This window comes from Lichenostomus cassidix, chromosome 4 (genome assembly GCF_008360975.1).
Source record: "Lichenostomus cassidix isolate B80296 chromosome 4, HeHo_3.0, whole genome shotgun sequence".
Classification (NCBI taxonomy): Eukaryota; Metazoa; Chordata; class Aves; order Passeriformes; family Meliphagidae; genus Lichenostomus; species Lichenostomus cassidix.
In genome coordinates this window covers 2,175,007-2,193,473 of record NC_139484.1, presented here as the reverse complement: position 1 = coordinate 2,193,473, position 18,467 = coordinate 2,175,007, and the positions used below count along the sequence as shown (strand labels likewise).

At 41.6% G+C, this 18,467-nt stretch overlaps 1 protein-coding gene across 9 annotated transcripts in view; it reads left to right on the top strand.

The window, feature by feature from the left end:
* The window catches only part of LOC146437681 (bifunctional heparan sulfate N-deacetylase/N-sulfotransferase 4), a 117,918-nt gene that overhangs the window by 86,488 nt on the left and 12,963 nt on the right, over positions 1 to 18,467 (top strand). For 8 of the 9 annotated variants that reach the window (XM_085057606.1, XM_085057600.1, XM_085057608.1 and 5 more), the window contains 3 exons: positions 1,725 to 1,879; positions 7,799 to 7,984; positions 8,910 to 9,038. In XM_085057606.1, the coding sequence (XP_084913732.1) occupies positions 1,725 to 1,879; positions 7,799 to 7,984; positions 8,910 to 9,038 (470 nt within the window). The remainder of the gene's footprint in view (positions 1 to 1,724; positions 1,880 to 7,798; positions 7,985 to 8,909; positions 9,039 to 18,467) is intronic. The other variant, XM_085057609.1, reaches the window with a different exon arrangement.

Here is an 18,467-nt window from a genome sequence, read left to right as displayed (position 1 = left end):
TGTTACAGTAAAAAAGTGCAAAGTTTGATTAGCTGTGTATCTAAATTTACATGGAAATTAATGGGGAAAAGGGCTTATTTCAAGAACCACACTCTACTTCAAAAGTTAATAAGGCATTAAATTATACTTTGACCTAAATCTTTTGTCGGCTGATTACACATCTTTACATATTTCAAATACCCACTTTTTTCCACTTTGTCCCTAACTTTGGCTTATGAAAGAGATCTTCAGTTGCTTCACAAGCTCTATTTTCTCCCTCCTCTGTTCTATTTTGAAAGCCTGTGTTAACTTTCTTCCCTTGCCTGTGCCTGAGTGACTTCAGGTGAATCACATACCCCAAAACCAAGCCAGCAGTCATTCCAAAAATGCAGGACACAGAGGGAGCAGCCATCAGGCCTTTCTTTTCAGCACGGAATTCCCTAGTAAACAAGGTTGTTTTCTTTTTCCAGCAGCACTCCCAGCAGTGGGAGCAGCTTCCTTACAACTCGCAGAGTGCTGCAAAGAGGGGAGCAAAGGGATTCAGTGACTCTGGGAGGAAGTTTCAAAGTACTGCTCTCCTTGCGTAGTGGCATGCTTCAAAAACCACTGCAGAAATGGAAAATGAAAAGCCAAGAGCTGAAGTGCAGGCACTGAACAGGCATCTCAGGATGTTCCTGCCAAGTAAACAGTGACATCCGTGGAGCATTTGCTTCCAATGGGTTGTGTAAAACATTAAAAGGCCTGTGAGAAGACAGGATTTCTGTGTTTGCATCAGGAGACTGATTTTGGCAATTATTTCTTTGACTGAAGCAAAATAAAAGCATTCAAATGGCAAAGAACATGAGGGAAAGCTGCTAAAAAACCAAATATTGCTGGGTAGTTTGAAGGTGAAGCTGCTGGAATGTCACTTTGCCTTTCCAGGCTGGAAAAGCAGGGCAGCCATGTGTCTGCAGACGGTAGGAGCAGCATCGTGCCCTTTCTCAAACAGAAAGGTTTCTTTGTTACAGCCACACACCCTCGCTTCTGCTTGAAGCAGACACCCTTCACTAACACGGGAGGTTTTATTGGGTTTACTTCAAGATAAAATCTGGCAAAAATTGCATACTGAACCCTAAGAAACATTTGGAGGCCCTTTGCCATTACAGCTCCATGCTTTCCACCTAATTATATTTTGAAATTTGTTTCACACTTTACTAGAAATTATCAGGTTTCAATTAACCAAGGCTAATAAGGCAGTAGTTTCAAGGAGGATGGAAGGGTAGCACCGGTAAGATTTCATTTTTATCCATATGTTGCCTTTATGGAGAGTATTTTGTATTTAACAGTGACATTATTATCAGGACAAAATGGAAAATAACCGATATATACTGAACCTTTTCTTCTTTAATACTGATCAACCACCATCATTTGTCCAGCTTTCAAAAGACCTGGCAACCAGCATTAATATTCCTGACTGTTTTGTCACGTTAAATCCAAGCTGCCAGGTTATGGGGATGAAAAGATAGTGAGGCATTAAAATAAAGCAAATACAGAAGCGGGGGGATGGTTTTTAAGATCACATATGTTAAAAAAGTTCTACTGTTTGTATTTACTATTCCCATAGTTCATAAACATAACAGTAACACAGTGAGACACCCAGGAAAAGGATATCAGGGTTTATGGCAGCCTATTCTGTGTTTAAAAAACACTTATGCGCCTTTTTTTGCTTTTCTACTATCTTTTATCTCCCTTTCTTCCCTCTGCAGGGACTGAGGAGGAGGATGAGGGTGATGACCTGCTGCTGAGATCTGTGGATGAGTTCTGGTGGTTTCCCCACATGTGGAGTCACATGCAGCCACACCTGTTCCACAATGAGTCCTCACTGGTGGAGCAGATGATCCTCAACAAAGAGTTTGCAATAGTGAGTAAAAGCTCCCAAAAGATTTACTAGGATGCCTTCACTACCATGGCCACGCTTTCCACACTGGTTCTGTGTTTGCCTGTACTATACATATAGTAACATAGAGATATTTACATAGGTTTGCAAACAAAGGAAGTGAGGTTAGAAACTCAACCCAAACCCAGCCGTTTTGTGTCTCAAACTGAATTTTGTCTTAGCCTTTCCCACTGACACAGGCATGTTGGAAAGGAAGCAGCCCTTTCCCCAAGCATGCTTGCATGACCACAGGGATCAGAATCAGTGAAAACACAGCAGACACCAGCTGGCCTTCTAAGCTTTAAGAAGCAGTTTGTACACAGGTTATCAGCTTCCTAAAATCTGCTGCAAACATCCTCACTAAGGCAGGGAGGAAGTGGTAGCGAACCCTAAACCTCCTGTATGGTTTGGGAGAAATCTTGATGCTGACAGAGACAGCAAGTGAAGCTGCTGGATTTCACTGTGCCTTTTTTAAATGACCTGCTTGAAAATACGCTCTTTCTATAGCAAACCTGTTGCTAACATTGATAGGTAATGGTGTTACCCTTTTTGTCATTTGTGCTCTTGACTTTCGAGAGTCATCCTCCCCGCCTTGCCCAGAGCTCACAGACCTTGTACTATTTACAGCCCTTTCAGGAGAATTCTGCTGGCTTATTGAGCACCACAAAGACAACTTGAAATCTATAAATGCTGGTTTTGGAAAAGACACTGTGTGGTCTTTGACAAGGCACAGAAATGCCAGACAACCAGAGGCACTCACAGGAGCAGAGTGGCACAGCAGGGCTTTCTCAGCTGCTTTGGGAACAGCCATCTCAGCCCTTCCCAGCTCTGAAAGGCCAGGCCCCTTCCTCCCATCCCTCACACGAGCCAAGGCACTTCAGGAAAAAGGCAAAGGCAGATGCCTGAAGAGGCAGTTGGAAGCAATCTATTCCCTTGTTTATGAAAATATTTTCCTAACAACCTTTAAAGAAAATTAATTAAAAATGGCTTAACTGTTTACTCGTTATGCCAGACTTCCCTCCCTTCCCATCTCCTGCTTGGCAGGATGACTTCTTTTCCTTTCTACAGTTCTGCTTCCTTGTCAGCCTCATTCCTGGCACGGCCTGTTCATGCCTTTTGTGTACCCTGGCCCAGAGACCCAAACAGAATGGAGATTTTAAATGCAAGAGTAATTTTTTTAAACAAGCCATATCTCAAAAATACACAGTCCCTTCATCTTTAAACCTATGGGGAAATTCTCCTAGTATTTTCAGGAAATGTGAAGTTGTCCAGGTCAAACCACCTTTGGGAGAAAAATCTACAGCATAGCCTGAAAACAGAGCTGGTAATGGAATCTGTTTGTAACTTCAGCTCCAGAAAGATAAAGCCTGTGTCCTGAAGGGTAGAGACTCCTTAGGGTGCCTATAAATAAGGAGCTGATGTCAGTGAAAAGCTGCTGTTATTACACTTTTATTTCCTGCTAACATTTGGACAGGGGTTGTATCAACCCCTTGACCTTGAATCTATATGAGCTGTACAATTTACTTATGAGAACATTTCTTTTCAAAAGGCTTCCTCTGAAATTCTCTCTTGTGGGAGAAATTTATCTTGCCGATATGACAGCCTTCCTGATAGCTATCAGAGAGGTCCCAGCCATGACTTCAGAGTGGGTTTGATTCCCCCCTGGCTTTCTCATCCTCAGCATCATGTCTTATTTGAGAAAGAAACTCCCTGTTCTGCAGCTGCACTTCTCTAAGCCCTCCAAATTAAAGCAAAGCTCTTTGCATTATTCTTTGATTTCACAATGAGGATCCAAATTTCAATTAGAGATCTGGAACAATACACAGAATATTTGCTTGATGTCCACTATCTTTATTTAATATTATACTCAGCAGAACACAGCTTGATGCTGCTGCCATTTTCTCTTGCATCTCCCATTTATTGACCATATCTCCCCACCTCCTGATCTGGCTGCAGGCAGAGGTGACACTTTGTGTCAGCTTCTGCAAGAAAAGCTGCAATAATCATTGAAAGTGTGATCATATTAATTCCTCACCTCATGTGCTATTTCTTTGTTAACTTTTTAAAACCTTACCCAGAAAGATAACAGGGTGCTCAGGAAGGGAGAGCACATCATTATGTCCAAGAACAATAAGATCCCAAATAGCACACAGAAATTCTGTCTAGTAAGACCTGTTGGCTCCTCTGGCAGGTAGATTAAAGACTTGGTTCTGTTTTACATGGCTTTCTCCACGCCTCCTAACAATGCTCTGTAAAACCAGAGCTTGCAATTGCAGCCTGCCTCAAACAGCTCTGGCACAACACACAGATAGAAATCATGTATCTAAACAGCTCTGTACACACAGAACTAATTGCTAATTAGGTATCTAATTGCCCTGATTGCAGTGCAGATATGGACACCTCTGTTCATCTGGGGCTCAGTAAAACTCAACAGCCTTCAAAGGATTCCCTTCCACATGCATTGCTTGTGAACCAGGAGACTGCCTTCAGCCAGAATCCTCCAAATTGTTCTATGTGTCACTGAGAAATTTACCATTTCCACTATTTCATGCCTGTATGGTGAGAGGAAGAAACTTCCTCACATCTTGCGTAAATGCCATTGTCCCTCTGCTCTGGATCTGGCACGTGGCAGGGGAGGTTTGGCCTGGCAAAAAAAGTGGTGGGCAAAAAAAAGTGATTGGTCCCACAGCTCCCCCATCCATAGCCCCATTCCCAAAGTCCTCCCTTGCCAAATCTCTCAGCAAGCATTCAAGATCCTCAGCCTCAGTGGAACAAGACACAGAGATTTTAACTGGGTTAAAGTAAGGCTACCCAGAGCTTTGCTATCCCAGTGTCATCCTATTGACATGAATATGGATGGTGTGTTCCAGAGCCTGCCTAAGGAAATGGGAAATTACAATAATTTTGATTATCAGTTGGGTTTGACTTGATCATGTTTTGTGGTTTAGGTTTTTTTCTCTATCAGAGGATCCCAAAACCCTTTAAAGACACTAATGAACACAATCTTGGGTTAAATTTTACAAGCTGATAATTCCTCAAGTATTATTTTCCTTGTATAGGCAATGCAATGGATACTCAGAGACACAAAAAAGTGCTCAAGCAGAAATCTCTGATAGCATATATTCCAAGAATAAAGCAAACCGAGTTTTCCCTGCCTTCAGTAACAAGATATTCCTCCTCCCGCTGTTTTAGGTCCTTATCTGACAAAACCAAGTAGAATGTATCTAATCTGAAGCCCGTAGCTCTTTATTTCATCCCTTGATTTGTTTGCTCAGTGATTATCTTCTGTGCTCGTTTGTGAGCACAGAGCCCAAAGCACAGCAGAGACAGGGCAAAAGCTGTCACTGACTGTACAAGGCAGCTGGGATCTGATGGGAGGAAGAAAGAAAGATGTACAAACTAAACAAATCAATTGAGAACCTGTCTAGCAACACTCCTTGGCTCCCATCTCCTGCTTACAACCAGCTCAGATGCACATGAGCACTTCCTCTGCCTGGAACTCTTGAGCTGCTCAAACCACAAATACACCATGCGCTTTTAATACACCAATTAAATACCTACAAGGTGAGGCCCAGTGACCACATAGCAAAGGCAAAGTATCTACATGCGATGAAAGAGTCTAATTTGTCCCATTATTAATATCTGTACTCAGTGTAGGGAAGGAGAGATGCCCACTGGAGATTGCCTCTAAAATTGGGCTGTAAATAGAGGATAACATCATCCAGGAGGGATGAGATTTATTCTTCCTCACCTTACTTTCATCTGAAATAGTCATCTGGTGCTTTGCCTACTATCAGACAAAGCCAACAGTTTTGGCAAACTTAGCTGAAGCTGTATTTTGCTTTTTCATCTAATGAAAAGTCTCCACACCTGCACTTTAACTGACTGTGTGAAAAGATCTACAGTAGACATAAAATTTCATAAATTAAAAGTTTGCTTTCTTATTTTCTCTGACAATGGCCAATAGTAGCTATTTCCCAAACTAAGCAAACAAGCACAAGTTTTGAAATGAAAAAAAAAAATCCAATATACATTTTGAATGTAAAAATCAGGAAATTGTTCTTTAGAATATATAAGACAATATGCTCAGTACAGGTATTTCTCATATCTTGGACACACAATTATACTTGTCCTTTGAAACATTAGTTTTCATTCCCACAGTAAGTTTAATAACCAAATGAGAGGAAAAGAAAATCACTAAAGGAGGACACACAGCATTTAATCTGCCCAATTAAACAGCAAATAGAACTGCCCAAAGAAAATATAATTATTTATTAGTTGTTTCTTCTTAAAGCCATATCAGGTACTGAATGCCTGATGCATTTGTGTGAGCTATGGCGTGAGCATGTTTTATTCAGAGGCTAATGTGCTTTCATATTGAGAACTTGTGAAAAGCTGCCTTATTTTACTCGTGAATGGCAGATCACCATTTCTGCATTGTGTTGCTATGGCAATTCCAGCATCAAACAATGAGATAAACAGGATCTTACACATATTCATCCAGATCCCTACTTTGGGATATGTCATCCACAGCAGTGCTCATTATCACCCTCAGGACACATCTGCCTTACATTTATGTTTCTGTGTTCTCCCTACCCCAGCTTTGCTGAAGGTTTGTACATTCAAGGTAATGCAGGATATTCAAGTTAACAGTTTGACAGCCTGAGCATCACGGGCCTCTCAAGCATGGCAGTAAATGGCCAGATTTAAAGAAATCTTTAGAGATAGCTTTTGCCTTTTTACATGTTCATGGAAAAAAAAAATAGAGAACAGGGCGATTTACCATCTCTCATTACAGAGCTATCCCTCATTCCACCCTTAAACTGATTCATGCCTCTCAAGTAGGTAACAGCATTAATAAGCTGAAATTACGTTTTGTTCTCAGTAAATTATGAAATAGAGAGTTTGGGTTTCTCTTTTACAAGATCAGTCAGTAACCTGAGATCTTTACTAACAAGGAATGGATAATTTTAAGTGGTTACATTATGTGATGTAGGAACGAGTGTTCCCTATAGATTTGACTTAATTTTTTGCCAATGAATCAAAACCCTTTCTTCGTTAAGTACTTGAAGATGCCCAGCAGAACCTGCTGTTCCTGGAATTAAAGTAATCAATGGATAATGTGGGCAAGAGGAAGGACAAAAAAACCCATAAAATAATCATCTCATATTTTAGCCATTTTGCTCTGCATATCAGTTTTAAAGGAATAGAAAGAGCTGACGTGTCCTGCAGTACTGGGAGCAACATGAATTTGTGCCTTCGGAAGAGATTTTCAAGATAACCTATAGATTATATTCATGAAAATGCACATATCTCCATATAGAAATGGAGCTCAATATAAATATTTATGAAATGAAAGAGTAGTCCAAGCTATTTTTTGCTACTACCTTAATCACATGGAAAAAAATGAGGAGGTTCAGAAAGTATGAGGAATATTTATTTATTAAACCAGGAAGGAATCTTGCTCTTATTCCAGAACTAGGCAAAAAAATCACACATATGTGACTGCAACATTTTTTTTTCCTATCTGTTTACTAGCTTAATTAAGAAGTAGCACTGGTTCATTGGATTGCCTTCCAAAAGAACGAGACAGGTAGGATGCATATTAAAACACACGCAGTATGTACAAGGCATGCAACATGTAATGGGAAAGGAGGAAATCTGTTCCATGCAACAGGAATGTAACATAATCCAGGCGGATTATTTCTCACTGTAGTTACCAAACCATAATTCCAGTTCCCTGCAGCTCCCCCCATTTTCTGCTCGTGCGGCACTCAGCGCCAGCCTGGCTAAGGCCAGCAGCCTCTCCGGTGGCACTGCGTGCAGGAAGAACGAGCTGTGACTAACGACACGGCATGGTGTTTCTCTGTGCTCCTAACGCTGTCCTGCCTCTGGTGGCTGCAGGAGCACGGCATCCCCACGGGCATGGGCTACGCGGTGGCTCCGCACCACTCGGGGGTCTACCCGGTGCACGTGCAGCTCTACGAGGCCTGGAAGAAGGTGTGGCACATCCGCGTGACCAGCACGGAAGAGTATCCACACCTGAAACCCGCACGGTACAGACGGGGCTTCATCCACAATGGCATCATGGTACACTGCATTTCCATTTCATAGCAATTGTACTGCCAGGGACCCCGAGGGGCTCTTTGTGCTCAATGCCTCAGGTTCCCCAGCAGCATTAGAATTCCCCGGCATGGAGGAGTTGTAAGGATGGCAGAACAGTGCGTTTGTTAGGCGGTGTAAAGAGGGAAAACAAGTCACACAAACTCAGGCAACTGCAAAAGTATTCCTCAGAAACTAAATGTCCTCCCAGTCCCATCAGCAAAGTCCTGGTTGCACTCTGTGAAATCATTAAACTGCCTAAGACCTGTGTTCCCAGCTCTGCTTCATCTTTATTCATGAAAGGATTAGAAATCCAGCACCTGGGAAGGTGAACAGGTGTAAGTAATCTCCTCCAGCACTTCTCTGAGGCTGAAGTTTCAGCTCTGCTCCTGAAATTCCCAGAGGCAGGATTGGGACAGCTGCCTAACTCTCGGAGCCCATGCAGGCGTGTGATGAGAGAGGAGGCTCCTCCCATGCACTTAAAAGTGCAACAGGGCAGGAAAACTTACAAAGTGCTTTGGCCCGTCCTACCAGCCAGCTGCACCCCCCTAGAGAGCTGACACACACAGACTGGGTGTGCTTAAGTGAGGTGGCAGATATTCCAAGGGATGGTTTACAGTTCCAAAAGCTGATCTGAATATTGCCTGTGCTTTCAAGTCAAAATTATGATCCCCTAAACAAGGCAGAGGGAATGTCTCAAAACCAGGACCCAGCACAGAGTCCAATTACTACTGGAACAAAATCAGCAGTGTTTTTACACATATATCCAAATGCTCTGCTAAATGTAGGTTTTGGTTGTTGTTTTAACTGAGTAAAAAAAAAAATATATATTGAATTAAGGGAAACAAAAATCCCTGCCCCAAGTTGATTACACCTCTGCAATACCTGTAAGCTGCTGTTCTTTTGTTCTCAGGTGCTCCCTCGACAGACCTGTGGCCTTTTCACCCACACTATTTTTTACAAGGAATATCCTGGGGGTCCTCAGGAGCTGGACAAAAGCATCCGAGGAGGTGAACTGTTCCTCACCATTCTCCTGAATCCCGTAGGTACCTTCTTTTGCTGTTTTTGGACATGCTGACTAACGGGGAGGAGGGAAGGAGACCAGTTTGGGAAATAAAAATCAGGACCACTTGCTCCAAGGTAGCAAGCAATTTAAGAAGAAAGGAGAAAAACGTCTTTTGCCAATTTCTAGCTACAACTGTACGTCCATCAATTTCCTGGAAAATGTATTATTCCAGCTCCATGGTGTTTCCCAGCCTGAAGCCAAGTCCCCCTGAGAGACTTGTCTGAGGCTGAAACAAACCTGTGAGTATAGAAAAAACTGATCTTGTTCCTTTTTTGCCTTTTCCCACAAGCTTGGCTCCTCAGGCACTCTTGATAAAGCTCAATGGAAACCCCAGGGCTCAGGCCTGATATCATTCCTCCACCACTGGCTCCTAAAAATAGCTTTTGAGCTGTTAAAAATCTGTCTGGTGCCATTTAAGACAGCAGCCTAGAGGTGGAAGGAGGAAGGGCAAGAACCAAAAAACCCCATATATCAATTATTTTTTCTTACCATTGTCCTCCCTGCTTCCCATTCCACCCAGACAAGCTGCCCTAGTCCCAAGATAAATGTCTCCTGTCTTGCCAGGTGGCCTCATTTTCAGCGAGTTCAAATTGCAGTATTCATTGACTCCTCTGCAGAGCTACAGAAACTTCAGGTGGAGCTGACTCTCAAATCCAGGTCACTTTTATTTAGCCACCTAAATATAGATTTTTGGAATTACACAATTAGATGCTTGTGAGTGAAAATTTTGGCTGGGTAAGTAAGTTGGTGTCCGAGTCGGATTCAGTGGGCTTAAAGAAATGGGACATTTCTATCAAGAGCTTTTCTATACCATACACATGACACCTCATTTGAGAGTAAAGTACATCCCTCTTCTTTATCCTGTCTCCCCATTACTTGCAGTTCTCTCAGGCTGGCTTTTCTTCCCATGTATCATTATTTAGCTTTATCATACTTTGATCAGTACCTGTGCATTTCACACTTAGGTGAAGCTCTCCTCACCTTCAGGCAGTGCAGCAGCCTGTAGCAGAGCATGTTCTTACTCCACAAGCAATGCTTAGAACAACCCAAATTCCTCAGCCAAACTATGTCTCAGTAAATTGAGAATGCCATAGATACTGGTGGTGGTATTTGAAAAAACTTCAATAATCGACTTTTGATTAAACAGTTTTTCAAGAGGTTTATAGGAACGCTGTCCCTTCCTCAGGCTGTGGTTAGCAATTTCAGCAAACGTATTACAAATAAGTATAAAGCTCAAATACCAAAAATGTTTGTACTTCCATAAAGCAAGATGACACAGATGGTTAAATTAGAAAATGCCCAAGGGACACTGCATTGGAATAAAGTTTGCAGAGAGATTGTCAAGGGGATCTTCTGATGGAATTTTTTAAAGTGGCTTCTACTGAATACTCTGTGGCTCAGAGAGATATTTTCACTTTCTAATTTATGAATCCTAAAGATGAGTCACGTCTGGCAGAGATGATTTAGGAGTAGGCAGGGGAGGGATAAATTCCACCAAGACAGACAGAAATCAAACCAACTTCCCTTTGAGTTTTAATGAGGGTTACAAGAATCCCAGGCAGACCTTTCCAGAATCCAGCTAAGGCAGCAGGCTGCTCAAGTCTGCAGTTTGGGCTACTTACTCTTTGCATAAACACTTCAAAGCAAAGCTCATTAAAGTTAGTGGGAAAGGCTCAGCAAACAGACTGGGCTTGAAATAAACCCAAATAGTGCAACATTTTCAAAAGGTATCAATCCAGCTCCCCTCTGAAGGGTTTCCTTAATTTGGAGGCTTAGAGCAATTACAAGGAGCTTCACACGTATGTACAAATAAGAAATACAAACACAGTTTGGGGCAGAAAATGGAATATTGTCTTCTTGGACTTTTCCTTTACTATTTCACACAAGTAAGAAAAATTTCAGTTGAAAGTTTCTTATCTCCCTTGCCAGGCTGAAGCTGGATGTTCAATCAAGTTAAGTTATAATCATCTTTGATGTTGTTTACTGTGTGGTTTGACAAACATCAAACCCCAGTTAGTCACTAAATCTTAATTAGGACAGACTGCCCAAAAGCTGTAGCATCAGCACTTCCACAGCAGCAGTGAAAAGGGAGCAGCAAAACCACCACACTCACCAGAAAGAAGGGAAGAAGAAAAAATGACATCTAAAACGTCAATCAATCAAAACATAAAAAATAGTTTTACAAAACTTTTTTTTGTGCCCAATCTAATTTTGACAGCAAAATAAAACTTTTCCCAAGACTAAGATTCTTGTGACAGTATATATGTCTTAATTAAGTGTAGTTAGATCTTAAGCCAAGAAAACACACTATTACTCAAAAAAGTACATTGCTACTCATGACATATCTTTGAAGCCAGGAATTTAATACCAAAGACCATCAGACATGAAGAACACCATGTCCCTAATAGGAATATAACACTACCCAGCTATGTAAATGTGTTGGAAAATGCTCTGGTTCTGATCAGCACTGTGAAAAAATATTTAGGTTTTCTGCAGGTGTGCAGCATTCCACTGCTTCAGCAGCAAAAACAAAGTCAACTCGAAACTTGTAAAAAATTATTTTCTGTTTAAAACTATTTTGAACAGCATCATGTAATTCTTTTCTCTTCCTAAACCTTCCCAGCTCTTTACAGCTTTTTGCAGTGCTTTGAGGTGCTTTCAAAGATTTTTTTAAACATTTGCTTCATTGGGTTATGTAAGTAGAAAAAAAATCTATGGCATTTCAAGGAGTTCATAATTTCAGTCATTTTCACCCTTTTAAAAATTCTACCTCTCATTATTTGCTTAGCTTAATTGTGCTTTAAAATAACTTTTCCTTCTCACAGAGTAAGTTCTTAAAATCTTCCTTCCTCATCGTTGACTTCACCAATTCTGTGCCACATTCCTTTCCTTTTAAACACCTTCCTTCCCATCAACTTCCCAGGCACTTCTGGTTTTGCCACACTCCATAGAGAAAGACAAGTTAAGCAGCATTGAAACCAGCCTGCTTTAAGGTGCCTGCTGTGGGTTTTTTTTTTTAAAGGGAGTTTGGTGTGGAAGCTGTGGTGTGCCAAGGTATTTTCCAAGGCTCCCAGCATGTGCCGTCATGATCAAACACGGAGCAGGAGGTGGATGAGCAAATGGGATGAACAGAGCAAATCCCTCACTTTGCTTCCAAATGTAACCCATGGAAAGTTAGAATTAAAAAAAAAAAAAACCAAAAAAAACCCCACCCACATTTGTAGCACACAGTTCCCAAAACTGAAAGACTTTCAGCAGCAAAAACCCCCAGGTTTCTCATAGGAACAGTTAGAGAACACCACTGGAGTTGAAGTTTTCAGGGGGATTTTCCACATCCAAATTCCAGGCTCAAAATGGAGTAGGTTCTCTGACCGTTGCCCTTCATTCAGTCTCCCGGGAAAAGCTGTGACATGTTTAAGGCTTTTACAAACTGCTCTATTTATCACCTCTTCAGCATCCACAAGGTCTCCCACTATCTGTTTGAGTGCTCCTCTCCTTTCCTCCCCTGCTCCACAGGCCATAAACAACACCCATAAACGTTTAACAGCCAAGATAAGCTAATAAATACAGCTCTAAATATTATTGCCTCTACGAACAACAGCCAGAGAGTAATTTCTCCTAAAAAAAAAAAAACAAAACCAAACACCCCTTTAAACCAGAGAGCTTTTTGTTAAGCCAGCAAGTGACAGCACAAAAGGCACCTCAGTCGAACGCTATAGCAAAAATCAGTTTGTGGGGCTTTGAGAAGCAGCAACACCCACTGGCTCCATTGAGCAGTCGGTGAGTTGGATTTATTTGCCAATGTGGTGCATGTTTTCTCATTACCTGTTCACCTTGAAAAGCTTCTGGATAACCCAGAATCCTGCCACCCCCTTTCCCTTTCCCTCCTTGTTACACAGGAATTTGCTAGGCTGACTCTTCCTTTCCCCTTCCTCTCACAGGGTGTTTTAGTTCCACCTCCCACTGTCTCCTTTCCATAGTTCCACCACAGAAATGGGCACAGGCCATTTTTCTATGTATTTTTATATATATATATAACCCTCCCTCCTCTAGATTTACATCTGCCTCACCACAGAGGATCTAGAGTCAGGTGTACCCTGCGCAGCACTTGGCCCACAAAACCCACAAAGTATCACATACTTGAAACTGACAGATCAGGTTAAAAATGGAAAAGCAGCAGAAAAAGGGAGAAGTTAAACACTTCTTCAGACTTCTCTTCCTACTTCAATCAAACAGCCCTAAGAAGCTTTAACCAGAGGTGAAACGTGGCAGATGAATTTCAGGAAGATTAGCTTCTTTTGCAGGAATTTGGTTGTCGAGAGCAAAATCAGCCCTGTGATTGAAAGGTAACTTTGAACTGCACTCAGCAGAAGCTACAGGCAGCCCATAATAATGTACATTATTATTCCAGCTCCCTCGGAAGTGGCATGGGATGCCTTTAATTCTGAAGGCCACTTAAAGGCATTTCCATTTTTAAACTCTCCCCGTGACTAAAGGGTTATTGCTCATTTCCAGCCTGTTAGATCTACATTCTCCACGTCCCGCATGTGCCGCACTTGGAAGATTTTGTTCTTGTTTCCTGCTCCCGCTCATCACAGAGACAGAGGAGAATCACACGTTATTGCTTTGGAATATGAAAAGTAAATGCAGAGAGGGGTTAATTTGTACCTTCCACAAGAGATTTGGGAGTGTTATTATGAAACATCTTGAGTGGTGATAATATTTTTCTTTTTATTTGCTTTGTTTCTCTGAGCATAGCTGTAGAAAGAATAAAAAATAACCTTGGGCATTGTAGGAAATGTGCTGCAATCCAAAAGTAATTCACAATGCACTTCTGCTGAGGGCCCTGTGAACTGAGCATCTCAGCACATTTCAGAGACAGGAAAATGCAGGCAGGCAGCCTCCCCCAAAAAATGTCAATATTGGTGGAGCTGCAATTATCAGGGTACAACCCACAGGGACAGAGGTGTCCCTTTCCAACCTGGCAAGAGGGAAAGGTTCATTCTACCAAATTAAAAGGGAGTTTTGTTAACAAGGTACATCGGAATTTATCTTAATGGCCATAAACACACCAAATCAACCCTGACCTTCCTCAGGTTTTTCAATCTTTTTCCCCCTTGGTAAATCATTATTTTTCCCCCCTCATCCCACATGTCTGCCCAAGCTGCACAAAGCTAAGACAGGGAAACATTATCCCAGAGAAACTCAAGCCTTCAGCAGCATATTTGGAAACTAATTAGCTTGAAACCCAGAGCATGAAGAAAACATTTCAAGGATAGCACATCTCCTTTCCTTGTTTCATGACATTTTCCTGCTTTATGAAAGCTGATGCTCCACTCCACACGTTTTGATATTTTACCAGAATTACTTCCCAGCAAGTTGGGTGATGGCAGAAATAGCAATAAACGACTGCATGTCAACAAGGGGCTCATTGGGAAAGAGGGACAGAATCCCTTACCTTCATGCACACACCATGCAATAATTTATTAAAGTGTCAGGAGCAAGCCTTTCAGGTGAAAACGAGCTGACTCAGAATTCTCTGATTATTGAAAATGAATCCTTAATAGAAGTAAATGGACAAGAACAAAATTTCTCGCTGTGTTCACCATTCAAAATTAATTGGAAAGTGGCTGATTTGAGAATATTATATCCTCTAGTGAACTGAAAATGCTGCATTTTTTTTTTCTCTGAAACCAAGAGTGGAGAATTAAATTAACTCTGAGGTTTGTTTGCTCAGAGTAGGCCACCAAACTGGATTAATTAATCATCATTTATGAAAACTCTATAACCCAGAGCAGTCAGAAAACTGCTAAAATAGCAACATGACAGTAGAATGGTTATAAAAACAAATGATAAATTCCCTGCATCTCCAACCTCTATCAACTTGCCAGGCATTTCTTTGCAGTTCAAAAGAAAATATCCTGGTGAAAACTCTTACTTAGTGTTTATAGGAGTGCTCAGTACAAACAAGATAATTTACATTTGTTCTGTAACTGGGTGTGCTGTGCAGGGTCCTGGGCAGTATTCCCATAGGGAATGCCAGGATTGCATTTCCTTCCTCTACCTGGAGACTACAGAGTGTCACGTCAAAGATAAAAGACATAATTCCTCCCGTCATTGCAAGCACAGTTAGAAACACATCTTAATTAAACACATCTCTCAAGAGAAATGGCAGAGAAACTGTCATTTGTGGGCACTTATCCAAACTAATCATCATTTGGACAATTTTTGCCTGGATGTGCCTTGTCCTCTACAGCTCTCCTTCATGTTGAGCTTGACCTGAGCCAGTAGTACCCAAAACCATTTCAATCTGCTTTATTTCCTTAATTTGAACTTGGATTTATTCTTGAGTCTAAACGGAATAGATTTTTTTTTTTTTTTTGGTGAGAGAGGGAGTTTGTCGTTTAACGAAGTCTTTTCAATGAGAAAACACAGATGGCAAGAAAACAAATTCCTATATCATGAATTTCACTAGAAAATGGAATTGAGGATTGAATTGCTGTAGACTTCTGCAGAGGCTTCCTGGGGCCCACAGATGTGAGTGGCAGCACCACATTTGGGCAGCATTCATTCAGCTTTGGCCACAATTAGCTGTGCTGCTGATCACTTACACAAGTGTGACAAATGAACAGACAAAAAACTCCATTCAGATTTTCCACCCTCATGCAGCTATGCACCAATTGCGCAAATTCATCAAAAGCAGCAGTTATTTTTTCACAGGCTCTGAATGCATGTGCTAGGAGTAAAAAAAAAATTTTAAAAAGTCTTTTTCTAATTGCAGGCTTAGGGGAAAAAAAAAAGAAAAAGTATAACTTATATATATAACTAATGGATTGGAACTTCCCAACCAGCTTCCTTCATGTGGGATCCCACGCATCTGTGGTGTCAAAAATGTGTATGACCTGGGATACAGTGGCTGTGTTGGAATGGGCTCATGATTTAGCCTTTATTTGAGAAGCAAAACTTGGAGAGATAATAGGAAAAAAAATAAAATATCAAACCTAGCAACTGTATTCTCACAGGGGAAGGAACAAGGCACAGGATTGTTCTGTCAATACTAAGGAATTCATTTAATCGTACCAGCTAAACAATGGAAAAGTAGAAAGCGTTCCCGGGTAAATGAGAAACAATTTTGCTCTTCCAAGAGGGAATTTTAAAACAACATAGAGGCTCTACAGCATTTGTACAGCTGTCCCAAGGCCCCTTCCCACCACTGATGGACAGCAGCTTCCACTCCCTTCCCTGGGAGCACTCAGGGTGGAGAGCAGACATGGTAATGAATATGGGCATGGGAAATAAAATGCCATTCAATGCTTTTGTTTCCCCTTCAATCAAAGGCAAAAATGTTTCTGTCCAAACACTGACTTTGTTGCTTTCTTTAGAGATATTATATTTGGAAAATATTTGATTATCCTGTCAAGAACGTTAAAGTGTAAACAGATGTGCAGAGTGGAAAGAGAGTAAAAGTTTAAAAAAAAAAAAAAAAAGGCTGTTTTCAAGCATATAAATGGTTTTGCTTCAGCAGCAGAAGGGTCATGAATATGAATAGAGCTGAATTCTAGAGAAACCATTTGTCATTATTAAAATTAGTGCTTTGTCAACACAAAAATCTCCCTCCCAGCTTCCTTTTAGCACTGCCACACAAACAGCTGCTTTATAGGCCCGAGTGTTCCGGGATTCATTACCAGGGAATGGAGCTGCGGCGCTCCAAGGCTGTAATCCATAATGGGAGGCTGCTCAGCTGGGAAGGGGATGAGACACTCCAAACTGAAAGAGGCATTGCTGTGGCCAGCCTGGCACAGAGCTGCTGGGGATTAGCTCGGGAAAAGCTGGCAGGTTGGCATTCCTCAGCCATCCTATTTGCACATCCACACACAAATACCAGGGGCTGCCAGCCAGGTCCCGGCACAGCAGCCTGCACTTGGAGCAATTTTCTGAGCACAGGGGGAAACCAGGGAAGAGCAAAATTCCTTCTTGTGGGAAACAGGCGTGTGGGAGAGGGGCTGAGCATTAACTACACATCCCCATTCCTGCAAGGACACCCCGAATTGCACAAGGCCAACCTACACCCCTTGCATCAATTCCTCCCTTCTTGCAAATCTGATTTAAGAGGGGTAAAGGCAAGGAAAACAAGTTGCTAAAGACAGCAAATGACAACTTCCTCTCAGAGAGGCAGAATTCCCACATGAGACCCATCTCTGGCCCCTGGGCTTTCCAGCAATGGGCCAGGGCCAAGCAACCAGCAAGAGGAAAGGACCTAAAAGGGAACACTGATCCGATTTAATTATGGAAAGGCTGAGGGGATGAAGTGGAACACATTTATACCAAAGTTTTGCAATGGATTTTTTCATTGCAAGTGCTTGACCAGTGCATAGGGAGAGTTTCAGATATCAACAGAAAGCAATCAGCCAGTATTTTATTCCCAACACAGGATTGCCATCCTTGAGCCTGTGTTGCACTTCAGCTGTGCCCTCCAGAGGGAGGTAGCTAATCTTTGTCCAAAAGCTAGTGCTTTTAGCTACAGCTGTGTTAAGTTTGGCAATTACAGGAGGAAAAAACCCTCTTTATTCTGCATTAATGGGGCAGTGTGTCCAGCACAAGCACACAAATTCAGAGCACAGAATGCAGTTTCAAGGCACTGGTTTATATTCCAATAATTTTTTTAAGAAGCCCTTTGTTTCTCTCTAATAGCTACTGTAGGTTTCATTTTCTATATAGCACAAGCATGCGCTTACAAACAGTATATACAAAGAAAACACTGTATATCTAATGTCTGGATGTTAAAATCAGAATTTCCCTGGTCTGAGGGCCACAGGTCCTGTCCCTGTAGCCCCAGCCCCAAGCCTCTCAGCGGCATTACTCCAGCTCAGCACACTCCTGGGCTATTGCATTTTCCATGGATAGGTGCATCCACATGAAAACAGACTTGTGTGTCCATCCATGCTCTAAACATGAACAGTTAAAACCCATCTCCTTTTGTCTCAAGTGATTTGGAGGTAAATGGCAAGGAATTAAATACAGTTTTATTCCCTGAATAATGCATCATATCTGGGGGGTTTTCACTTCCAAAAAGACCAAGGGAGCAAGAGAAGTCAAGAGAGATGTCCAAGATCTTTTGACTCCATAAAGAGTGATTAATTGGATCTTTCAAATTGGTTTGCAGCCTAATGAAACTCCTAAAATAAGCTAATGCTCATCTCCTACAAGTACATTTTAGCATTAAAAACAATCTCATCCATTTTCAAGTGTAAACAAAGCACAAAGAGCACACAGATTTACTGGCATCCTTCATTTGCTGCAGTAATATTAAATGTCATTGGCAGACCCTTTAGCACTTATCAAACAAACGCTCCAGAGACGAGGTGATATTCTCCATCAACATTGCCTATAAGTGTTTTCCTTTTC